The following is a 12,414-nucleotide window of genomic DNA, read 5'->3' as shown; positions in this document are numbered from 1 at the left end:
CTGCCACCAGAAGGTGTGTCCTAGATTAAAGGTGGATCTTCCCACCTTTAAAGATCTGGGTTAAAGGTATATAGTCCCACCTCAAAAGATGCAGACTAAAATTGGGTCTTCCCCCTTAAATGATTTAACTAAGAAAAAAATTTCTCGCAGGTGTACCAAGTTGATGGAATTTTAGGTAATTCCAGATGTAGTCAAGTTGACAACCAAGAACAGTCATCACACCATGTAAACTTAACTATCTTGTATATCTGGCTATATATAACCCAATACCACTCAGTTTAAGATGGCAAGATAAGCTTTTAAACTAAACCACATACCAGAGTAATAAAAAATATTCTGAGTATAATTGAATTTACTTTTTTCATTTCAATACTAATTTAGACTAAAACAACCATTTCTGATTTCTTTAAACAAAAAGAATGAATGCCTGCATGTAGAAGATACTTTGAAATCATGTCAGAAGAAGATAAAGCTTTTTTGTTGTAGAATATTTTGATTGTACTCTGACACTCCCAAGACTGCCAATAAGTTGAACCTTGAATCAAAGGGTGGAGTCAACATTCAGCTGGCCAGAATAAACCATAGAGTTTTTGGTAGACCAGGATTAGGATAGAGAGACACAGGAAGGAATGGGGAAGGGCTTAGAAAGATTCACCCACTTTTCAATATGGAAAGGTGAAGAGGCAGGATCAACTGATCATGCCTCCATTGCTCTTTGGATCTAGCATGTTTTTACCCCACTATTTGACTCCTGGGTTTTATTTAATAATAGAACAATATAAATAATCACTTCACTTTTGTTGGTGGTGCTGTTCTCCATTTTTAAAGGTTTATTTATTTTATTTTTCATGTATTAGTATTTTGCCTTCATATGTCACATGCATCATATGCATGCCTAGCACACATAGAGGCCAGAAGAGAGCATCAGATCCCCTGTAACTGAAGTTACAGATAGATGTGAGCAACCATGTGGATGCTGGGAATCAAACCTGGATGCTTTTTAAGAGCTGCAGAATCATCTCTCCATCCTTAAGAGAGATAGTTTTTTTTTCGTTTTGTTTGTTTTTGTTTTTAGTAAGGATCTCATTATTTGCTCTGGCTGTCCTGAAACTCACAGAGACCTGTTTGCTTCTGTCTCCTGAGTGCTAGGATTAACGAAGTGTACCACCAAAGTCTGTGAGATAAAGTTTTTAATAATTTCACACGGTTCCCACTCCCATCATAACACCTTACTCAAATTGAATGAGCTCATACGTAAATATCACAAGTTGCTTGGGATTTTTTAGTAAAGGAGACCATTGTGAAGGGTTCTTGGATATGATTATGTCAATTGCTACAAATACCCTAATTCTAAAATAAAAGTGAATAATACATACTGGAACAAGGACCAATACTGCAGAAACAAAAAAAATCATCAAATAAGAAAATGCTAGCACTCAACTGGCACTCTAGCTTACTGCAATACAGACAAACGTGCAGTTGCTGAATATAAAGTAATGTTCTATGACATACATAAGGAGCAAAAAAATGCTAAACATTCTCACTAAAAGGGGGAAAGACATGAATCCTATGAATCAGTGTAGTATTTTCTTAATGCAACTGTATCAAACCAAAATTTAACTGGAGCGGGTTGTGGTGGCACACACCTTTAATCCTAGCACTTGGGAGGCAGAGGTAGGAGGACCTCTGAGTTCCAGGCCAGCCTGGTCTACAAAGTGACTTCCAGGACAGTCAGGACTTCAAAGAGAAACTCTGTTTTGAAAAACTGGAGAAAAAACTACTGAGCTTACAAACATGAAGAGATAAGTGAGGGCTGGAGAGATGGCTCAGAGGTTAAGAGCACTGACTGCTCTTCCAAAGGTCCTGAGTTCAATTCCCAGCAACCACAGGATGGCTCACAACCATCTGAAATGAGATCTGGCTCCCTCTTCTGGCCTACAGGCATACAAGCAGACAGAACACTGTGTACATAATAAACAAATAAATCTAAAAAAAAAAAGAAGAGCTATATGAAGAGAGCATATGAGAATAAAAATTACTGCATCCTAAACACAAGAGTTCTACAAAAGAAAGCTTACGTGTTCATAATAGTTACACTAAAATTACACATTTCAAGCAGAGGATTGGACACTGCATAGATGGACATCATAAAAATACTTCTGAAATAAAGCATATTTGAAAACGTTACTAGAAATGCTTGTGCATGATGGTGCTCAAAGAAAATATAATCTGGGACATATTTGTCACAGAATAAACTGAGAGAGAAAATTTACTTCATCAAGCAAAATATGAAAATAAAAAGTAATAGCCCACCTTCCCGGAAGTGTCTCTTCCAGCAGAATGAGTTTCCGCTCCCACATCGGCCACTGGGCAGGGTGTAAGACTGGGACTGAAGGCCATGAGGTCGGTCTTGGGTGGACCCTCTCCAGAGCACACACGCTGCTGTCTCTGCTGAGAGTATGACCAGGTCCCCACCGTGCTGGAGCACACCAGCACGGGCTTTCCAAGTCCGCACCCACCTTGCATGGGCACTGTGGAGCAGCGAAGCGCGGTGTACAGCAGCAGCGTGAGCACCAACAGGCTGGACACCGCGCAGATGGCGATGATCAGGTACACGTTGACATCCACCAGCGATGCCTCCCTATCTGAGGACTTGGACAACCCCTGGGAAGAAGCTTTTGGCACCTGGCCGCTCTCCACCAATGACACCAGAATGGTAGCAGTGGCGGTCAATGCGGGTTCGCCATGGTCCTTCACTAACACCAATAGGCGCTGGCGTGGCGCATCAGCTTCATCCAGGGCGCGTGTTGTGCTGATCTCACCCGTGTACAGACCCACGCGGAAAGGACTGCGTGTTCCCACAGCGAGCTGCAGCTCATAAGACAGCCACGCATTGTAACCAGAGTCTGCATCCACCGCGCGCACCTTTGACACCACGTGTCCAGCACCCACTGACCGCGACACAAGTTGGCTAAATTCGCCAGCAGGTCCAACTGTCTGAGATCCTAGCAGCTGCGGAGCATTGTCGTTCTCATCCAGCACAAACACCTGCAGAGTCACATTGCTGCCCAGGGAAGGCACACCAGCATCCCGCGCGCTCACCTGGAACTGCAGCAACTCCAGCTCCTCATGGTCCAGAGGCTGCAGCGCGAACACCTTGCCGCTCTCCGCGTGCACAGACACATAGCTGGACAGCAAGCGCTCGCCCACCCTCCTCTCCACCAGCGAGTAGGACACCAGCGCGTTCTCCTGCGCGTCAGCGTCCATGGCGGACACCGTGAAGATGTGCGCGCCAGGCGGGTTGTTCTCCTTCACGAACACCGTGTATTCGGGCTGCGCAAACGCGGGTGCGTTGTCGTTCACATCAGCCACCTCCACGGACACGCTGGCTGTGGCCCACAGCGAGGGCGAGCCCCCGTCCCGGGCAGTCACCACCACATCATAGTTATCTACAGTCTCTCGGTCCAGAGCGTTGTCCAGCACAAGCGAATAGTAATTCTTGAAGGTGGACACCAACTTGAATGGGACATGAGAAGTCAGGGAGCAGGTCACATGCCCGTTGACTCCAGAGTCTTGGTCTGACACGCTGATCAGGGCGACGACAGTGCCCAAAAGAGCGTCTTCTTTCACCGGGAGAGACAAAGAAGTAAGAACTATTTCTGGTGCGTTATCATTTTCATCCAGGATTTCCACAAGTACAGTGCAGTGAGCAACCATAGGTGGATGTCCTTTATCGGTAGCATCCACGTGAATTTCATAATTGTTCCTATCCTCAAAGTCAATAGCACCATTTACTTTTATCTCTCCAGTTTTTTCGTTTATTAGAAATTTCTTTCTTATGCTAGATGAGGTCAGAGAGCTAAATGAATACTCCACTTCCTTGTTCATTCCTTCATCTGTGTCGGTAGCATTCAGCCATATCACTAACGTTTGATTCTCTTGATTCTCCGACATCTTAACTTCGTAAACAGATCTGTCAAACACAGGAGCGTTATCGTTAGCATCCAAGACCTGGATCAACAGAGAAACCGATCCCGTAAGCTCGGGTTTGCCTCCATCCGTTGCTGTCAGTGACAACTTCAGCTGAGGAATTTCCTCCCGATCTATCAGTTTTCGAAGAACAAGCACTGGGAACTCGCCTTTGCCTTTTTTGTTGACAATATCAAGGATAAAAAAATCGTTTGAACTGAGTTTGTAAGTAAGCATCGCGTTCTCGCCGACATCTGCATCAGATGCGCCTTCTAGTGGAAATCGAGAATCAAGCAGTCTAATTTCAGGTACCAAGATCTTTTGTTCTGCTACAGAGAACATCGGAGGGTTGTCGTTAATGTCCCTCACCTCCACCTCCACGTGGAAAACCTGCAGCGGCCGGTCCACGATCACCTCCAAATGGATGCTGCACTCCGCGCTCCGCCCGCACAGCTCCTCCCGGTCGATCCGAGAATTCACAAACAAAATGCCATTCTGCAGATTTACCTCCAGAAGGTCCCCGCGGTCCTTGGACGCCACCCTGAACAGGCGGGGCACCAGCTCCGCCAGCTCCAGCCCCAGGTCCTGAGCGATGCGGCCCACGAAGGTTCCGTGTTTGGCCTCCTCGGGGATGGAGTAGTGGAGCTGGCCGCTCCCTGCCTCCCAGGCTGCGAGGAGCAGAAGCCAGAGCAGCAGGCGCCAAGCTCCATGGCTCAGGTATCTGGACATCACCACAGATCCATTCTCTTGTCTTAAAACTCCATGGATATGCCATCTGGTATGCACACGCGTTCTAACATCTTCTGGTCGATTTCCTAGTCTCATTGTTTTTTAATCGAAACGCTGAGATCTCCGAATGTAACTACTTCCTAATCCTGGAGAAACAGTGAAGTATGCCTTTGTTCTAAAAAGCTACTCATTTTGTGGACGGCAGCGACATCCAGTGGCTAAATGTGTAAGTATACTTCTATGCGTGCAATTTTTCTTTAATTCACATCTTTGACTTGTTTCTGTGAATTATTATCTCTATATACACGTAGTACCTCATATTACATCTCTTTAACACGTGTTAATATTTAATGCAGATCCATAGTGCAACTTTTTCTTCAATGTGAGACCACAAGAGGTGATTCCTTCCTTGATTGGGTGATAATCATATAGTTGATTTTTGTTTTGTTTTGTTTTGGTTTGTTTTTTGGTTTTTCAAGACAGGATTTCTCTGTGTAGCTTTGCACCTTTCCTGGAAATCACTCTGTAACCCAGGCTGGCCTCGAACTCACGGAGATCCGCCTGGCTCTGCCTCCCGAGTGCTGGGATTAAAGGCATGTGCCACCACCATCCAGCCCATTTACATTCTTATATGTGTTCCTAGTAACCATGCAACTTTGTCTTCTCATCCATTGAACTCTCCATGTGCCGTTTCCCACCTTCATAATATTGTCTCAATAGTGAGAAGACATTGTGTAAATTATAACACATTAAAGCCTGGGGTGCTCCTTTGGAAGAATGAGTACTTCATAAGTACAAACTATTCTCAGACCCCAGTTTGGACACATTTGTTTGTGTGATGTTTATGACCAAATCTGGCTCCTCTGGAGGAAAAAAAAAAGTATTTCCTTTGGAAAATTGTTACTCTCCAGGAGCTAACCTCTGGCTAGTACGTGGGCTGAAAGGGAGAGTTCTTGTATTTAAGAAAATGGAAATGGGTTACATGGGGAGAAATTTTATTTTATTACATTTTATGTTGACTAAAGAATCTCATTTTGAATAGAGTAATTGACAAATTCGTGACTACCGCTTTCAAAGTTTACTCCAAGAAATGTGTTGTTTCTATCTTTTCAAACTTTTGAGTAGTCTTTGAGTTGCTGTGGTCAAAGGTATGCCCATCAACACCACTTACCTTGAATTCAGACTTGTAATTTCAAATGCTTCTGTTTGAAGTTGTTTTTTCACATTTCTTGCACCATTTGAGCTTGTGTTCAAGTATTTGCTTTTTGTTTGGTTTGGTTTGTTTTCTTGGGGGAAGAGTTGAGGCAGGGTCTCTTTACATAGCCCTGGCTATCCTCGAACTCACTTTGTAGACCAGGCTCACCTCAAACTCACCCAGATCTGCCTGCCTCTGCCTGCAGAGTGCTGAGATTAAAGACATGTGCCTCACCACTCCCGAAGGTTCAATTGTTTGAGTACATAGTATAGACTGAGGGGGGCTACCATTGTCGTTTGCATCCAAGACAATTCTGTCTTTTAGAGCTAATACTTTGCTCTTGGTAACGATAAAATGCATTCCTTTTCACTCATGTCTACATTGATGTAATTGGCAAGTTAGCCTTTTTTTACAGTATCCACACCATCTCCCAGCTCATAGGCTTCCATCATGTACAAATTTCAGAACTTGTGAAATGTCTTTGAGATTAATTTATCTTTGGGTACATGAGAGAGCGTAAGGGAAGTAAGACTGAATAAAGGCTGAGAAATTGAAAACAGAATGGTGATAAAACACACATTGTTGTTTTGCTGACATGTCGGCCTCTGTAGCAACTTCACTCAAGCTAAGATGGAATTATGAAACCCAAACTGAAGTGTCTGTTACTCCAGTTCTTCCTGAATTTTAGTTTGTCAAGTGCAAATGAGAAAATTAAAAAGTAGCTTGGGCTACACATACAGTTATAGAACCTCCAATGTGAAAGTCACAGGTTATAGTTTCAAAATATTAAGCATTTAAGGACATTGAAGATATGTTCAGATTCTTGTCTTGTAGAATAGTGAATTTTTTTAAACTTTCAGACTATTAATTACAGGAGAATTTAAAGGATTAAATCTTTACATCCCAAATTTTTAACCACTAAACTAAAAACAGTTAATTTTAAAAAATCACTTTCTGAAGAAAGAAATTATTAACTACTGGAAGAGACTGATTTTTCAAATATCACAAGAGAAATAGTTCAGAATTGTATACATTATAGAAATCAGTGTTGGTAAACATTTTCTTATAATTTACATTACAAGAAATTTAGAGATTTTTTTTTACATTCATTGAAATGATAGTCATATTTATACTCTTTGATAGAATTATATTTCTGGTTTTGGGGACAGTGTTTTGTTTGGTTCTGGCCTTTTCCTTTTTTGAGACAGGGTCTCTCTGTGTAGCCCTGACTGTCCTGGAACTCACTATGTAAACCAGGCTGGTCTCAAACTCACAAAGATACACCTGCCCCTGCCTCTTTGCTAGGATTAAAGGGGTGCACCACCATGGCCAGCCTAGAATCGAGTTTCTAAGTAGAAAAGAGGTTTTCTATGACTCCCTGGTTGTTACATGTCTCCATCCAGAGAACAGCTGAAATGTTATATCCATGTTAACTGAATGACTGACTACTAAGCCATTGTGGGTTGTTTTTATTGGTTGGTTGGTTGGTTGGTTGGTTGGTTTTTTGGGTTTTGTTTTTCACAACAAATAGTTTTCAAGTGTTATAGAAGCTCCGCATTAGCAATTTGATTCACACATTATGGTTTTAAAATAAAATTATGTCAACAGTTAATGGATGTGCAGCTACTTCTAATAGGAATGTGCAAACACAAATCTTGTCCTAATTTAGATATCTGCAATTTTAAAAACTCTGGTTGAATTGTAGAGAAGGAAAAACAGTATTTAAATATACTAACAAAGCAAGAAATTCTTCCATAAAGAAATAACTACATGAATAAATGCAGTTTTACAACAACTCACCTTTTCATAAGAGTCCAAAGAAACAGATGGTTCTCCAGATCCATCTGTAGATCCAGGACATGGAGGTAGACCCGGGCTGAAGGCCATGAGGTCGGTCTTGGGCGGACCCTCTCCAGAGCACACCCTCTGCCGCCTCTGCTGAGAGTATGACCAGGTCCCCACCGCGCTGGAGCACACCAGCACCGGCTTCCCCGGCCCACAAGCGCCCCCCATGGGCGCAGTCGAGCAGCGCAACGCGGTGTACAGCAGCAGCGTGAGCACCAACAGGCTGGACACGGCGCAGATGGCGATGATCAGATACACATTGACATCCACTAAAGATGAATCTGGCACTGTAGCACCTACAGAGGACCGTGACGAGACCTTTGGTGCCTGGCCATTTTCCACTAGAGACACCAGCACGGTGACTGTGGCAGTCAGCTGAGGCTCACCGTGGTCCTTCACCAGCACCAGCAGGCGCTGTCTAGTCCCATCTGCCTCCTCCAGGGCCCTAGTGGTGCTGATCTCTCCAGTGTACAGGCCTACACGGAATGGGCTGCGTGTACTGCCGGGCCACGACTGCAGCTCATAAGACAGCCAAGCATTGTAACCAGAGTCCGGGTCTACAGCGCGCACCTTTGCCACCACGTGACCAGGATCCACAGACCTGGGCAACAACTGATTGAACACTCCATCTGCACCGCCTGTCCCAGACCCAAGCAACACCGGAGCATTATCGTTCTCATCCAGCACAAACACCTGCAGAGTCACATTGCTGCCCAGGGAAGGCACACCAGCATCCCTCGCGCTCACCTGGAACTGCAGCAGCTCCAGCTCCTCATGGTCCAGAGGCTGCAGCGCGAAACACCTTGCCACTCTCCGCGTGCACAGACACATAGCTGGACAGCAAGCGCTCGCCCACCCTCCTCTCCACCAGCGAGTAGGACACCAGCGCGTTCTCCTGCGCGTCAGCGTCCATGGCCGACACCGTGAAGATGTGCGCGCCAGGCGGGTTGTTCTCCTTCACGAACACTGTGTATTCGGGCTGCGCGAACGTGGGCGCATTGTCGTTGACGTCAGCCACCTCCACGGACACGGTGGCTGTGGCCCACAGCGAGGGCGAGCCACCGTCCCGGGCTGTCACAACTACCGTGTAGTCAGCTGTGGTCTCTCGGTCCAGGGTGTTATCCAACACAAGCGAATAGTAATTCTTGAAGGTGGACACCAGCTTAAAAGGGACGTGAGGAGTCAGGGAGCAGGTCACCTGCCCGTTGACACCTGCATCTAGATCAGTCACGCTGATCAAGGCGATAACTTTCCCCAGCTGTGCGTCTTCTTTAACAGGGAGCCAGAGCGTTTTGACATTCAGCTGTGGAGCATTGTCGTTAGCATCTACAACTTCCACAAGAACTGTACAGTGACCAATCAGTGGTGGGGAGCCTTTATCACGTGCCTCTAATGGAATCTTGTAAGCTTTACTTTCTTCGTAATCAATAACTCCTATAGCTGTAATTTCTCCGCTCACAGCATCCATGTGAAACTTGGATTTTATATCTGGAGAAATGTCACTAGAAAATGAGTACATAACATCCCCATTCACGCCTTCATCTAAATCTGAGGCATTGACTTTGATTACCAACGTCCCATTTGGAACGTTCTCTGGTAACTTCACGGTATAGAGAGACCTGTCAAAAACTGGAGCATTATCATTGACATCTAGCACTATGATGAGTAACTGAACGGTGCCGGTCAGCTCCGGTTTGCCTCCGTCGGTGGCCGTGAGCAATAAGCGCATCTCCGCAGCTTCTTCTCTGTCTAATGGTTTCCGCAAAACAAGCCCAAGAGATTTCACCTGTTCGTGCTTGGGTGGAACATCCAGAGAGAAATGCTCATTGGTGCTCAGTCTGTAAGTCAGCAGAGCATTGGAACCGACATCTGCGTCTGACGCGCCCTCTAGTGGGAATCGCGAGTCAGGCAGTCTGGACTCCGGGATAAACAGAGTCTTTTGTGTGGTTGGGAACACGGGCGGGTTGTCGTTAATGTCCCTCACCTCAACCTCCACGTGGAAAACCTGCAGCGGCCGGTCCACGATCACCTCCAAATGGATGCTACACTCCGCGCTCCACCCGCACAGCTCCTCCCGGTCGATCCGAGAATTCACAAACAAAATGCCATTCTGCAGGTTTACCTCCAGAAGGTCCCCAAAGCCCTTGGAATCCAACTGAAACAGACCAGGCACCAACTCCGGCAGCTGCAGTTCAAGATCCTGGGCGATGCGGCCCACGAAGGTTCCGTGTTTAGCCTCCTCGGGGACGGAGTAGTGGAGCTGGCCGCTCCCCACCTCCCAAACTGTGAGGAACAGTAGCGAAAGGACTGGATGCCAGCCCTCCGGGACTACTCCGCCTAAATACAGCATTTCAGGAGCTTGGTATTTCCGATTCGCTTAAATTGCCTCCGAACGAAGAGAAGCCATCTGATTCTCAGTTTCACCCTCCCGTGTTCACCATTGCTCACCGGAGTAAAAAAGAATGGAGCGTCCTTTCTCCTGGGAAAGGGATGGCTGTGCTTGTCTTGAATCAGAACGAATAAGACGGCCAAGAGCGACATCAGGCGGCCCAAAGAGTAAGTACATATCCGTCGAATAGTCATTGAGCCATTGACTTGCAAAATCTTACTTTACTCTCTGAATTTTATCATTGTTGAAACAGAAAACCACCTTTCTCTTCCTGGAGATACTATTAGAGGACTGAGCTCTGAAACTACGAAATGCCATAATGATAGTTCTCTTGTGCCTGAGAAAACTGTCCACATAACTTTAAATTACTGATGAAAATGGAGTGGCAATTAAAAGTGATCAGTTACACAATCACAAATATTAAATTCGAAAATCACTTTGTTCTGTAACTCAGGATCATCCATATTCCTAAATTTCAGATCCTGATGTTACAGACTGCTGTACATCACTATGCCTAGGGAAGCTAGGTGCCCAGAAATTTACTGATCAAAAATAAACTTTTTCATGCTAGATGAAAGAAATCAGTAAATATATTTATGAAGTAGTTTCCTTAAGTAATTTCATGAATTGTAAATGTGTAAAGTATTTCTAAAATAGAATTTAGTTGAACATCCCTCATGGGGAGAAAATATTATATATATTTCTCTTTATTAATATTTATATAACCTGTTCCCACCATCATTATTTATTTCTATACCTACATACTATGGTTTTCAACCATTATCATATGCAAATAGCAATCTCTCTCTTCTTTATCTCTTGTACAGCTTGTATTATGTCATCCCATAATGCATTGCAATGTCAGTATCGTTCATTCAGGGTTTAGGGAGAGTTCTGCTTTTGAAGTTATGCTTAGGATTCTTTTCTGCCTAGGCTCTGCTTAAGAAAAGCTCTTTTGAGTTCTAGTCTCTCATTCAAACATGTAAATTGTTTAATTAAATCTATTGTTCATCCTTTTGGGCTCTAAAAGCAAAATCATGGACCTTATTGATAGTGATTGAAGTGATTAGTTGCCAAATACAGTGTTAGATGATATAAAGGATCTCAAATGCCAATTATAATTTGTAAAAACAATTAAAATTTAGAAGATATCACAAAGTCACATCTGAGAGTCAGGTAGAAGTCAACACAATAGGAAGTGTAAAATCATTTGCACAAAGAAAAGGCTGCACAGTCTATTCAAATAGTGAAATAAACATACATGTACAGAAATCCAAATGTCCTTAAAACCAAGAGCTAAAGTAGAGAATTTTATGTAGAGCATTTTGATCGAGAAATAAGATGATAGACATAGACAAGAATTATGAAAAGTGTAAAACCAACCACAAAAAGAAACTTGCTTTCTGATACCTTTCATCTGGGAAAGGATAAAATCTAGTCATAACTGATTACACGATGTCATTATGTCCCTAACAGGCTATAAGAATCCAGAGTCTCAGAAACCTCTAATTCACTTCCATTAAGTCTAACCAGAATGTGCTCAATATCTAATTAGTATGTGATGTCAGGGCAAATGGAACAGATACAAGATGCAAAGGGAGAGAAAAGTTCTAGAATTTAAACATTGAAACACAAAAAGTATGTTAGATTTTTTTTTAAGATTTTCTTCCAAAAAGCAAAACATGTCTACATGAACTAAAGAATCCTCATTATTTTGAGTATTTTATAGTGAAGATTTATATATTATATATCCGTCTACAATGGGATTGGAATTGGAGTTACTGAACACAGCATTCTTGATATTTAATTTTTTTGTTAAATCATATTAAATGTAAACTCAATGCAGATTTTTGTGGGGAGGGGCTAGGATTTGAACATGCCATGAAACATTTTTTATGAAACACACCAACTCATACACAAAAGATTAACACAACTTTACTGTATCACTGTTTCAAGTTTAGCCGATGTTTATCAGAATAAAGCAACTATTGACCAGTCAAGGATGTTCAAATATATTAAATTATTGAAAATACTGTAAAACTTCTGTACCAGTAAAATTAATTAATTAATTAAACATGAAATGGTAAAAAAAAAAAAAAAAAACCTGCCATATCCCAGCACTTGGAGGACTGAGACAGAAGGATTGTGAAGTTTAGGTAAATTGAAGATACATGGTTGACAACGTTTAAAAAAAAGAAAGAAAGAAGGAAAAGGAAGAAGGAAATCAAAGTTAATAACTTTAGGATGTATTGAAAACAGCCTCACATATTTGTCTTCTCACCATTTT

At 43.2% G+C, this 12,414-nt stretch overlaps 3 protein-coding genes across 5 annotated transcripts in view; all 3 read right to left on the bottom strand.

Moving 5' to 3' along the window:
- LOC114686160 (protocadherin alpha-3-like) overlaps positions 1-12,414 on the bottom strand; it is a 196,369-nt gene that overhangs the window by 145,938 nt on the left and 38,017 nt on the right.
- LOC114686155 (protocadherin alpha-7) overlaps positions 1-12,414 on the bottom strand; it is a 206,055-nt gene that overhangs the window by 182,213 nt on the left and 11,428 nt on the right. For 2 of the 3 annotated variants that reach the window (XM_037197094.1, XM_037197098.1), the window contains exon 1: positions 2,314-5,199. The exons of the other annotated variant lie outside the window; for it this stretch is intronic. In XM_037197094.1, coding sequence (XP_037052989.1) covers positions 2,314-4,794 — 2,481 coding nt within the window. In that variant the 5' untranslated portion in view covers positions 4,795-5,199. Of the gene's footprint in view, positions 1-2,313; positions 5,200-12,414 lie in introns of those variants that run through there. 3 annotated transcript variants of the gene reach the window in all.
- Positions 7,161-11,653, bottom strand: LOC119086255 (protocadherin alpha-7-like). Its single transcript, XM_037197102.1, is given in 2 exon segments — positions 7,161-8,536; positions 8,538-11,653. Coding segments are annotated over 2 exon segments (2,463 nt in total). The 5' UTR covers positions 10,089-11,653; the 3' UTR covers positions 7,161-7,624.

The sequence above is a fragment of the Peromyscus leucopus genome, chromosome 19 (assembly GCF_004664715.2).
Source record: "Peromyscus leucopus breed LL Stock chromosome 19, UCI_PerLeu_2.1, whole genome shotgun sequence".
NCBI lineage: Eukaryota > Metazoa > Chordata > Mammalia > Rodentia > Cricetidae > Peromyscus > Peromyscus leucopus.
This window is presented reverse-complemented; position numbering and strand designations above follow the sequence as displayed.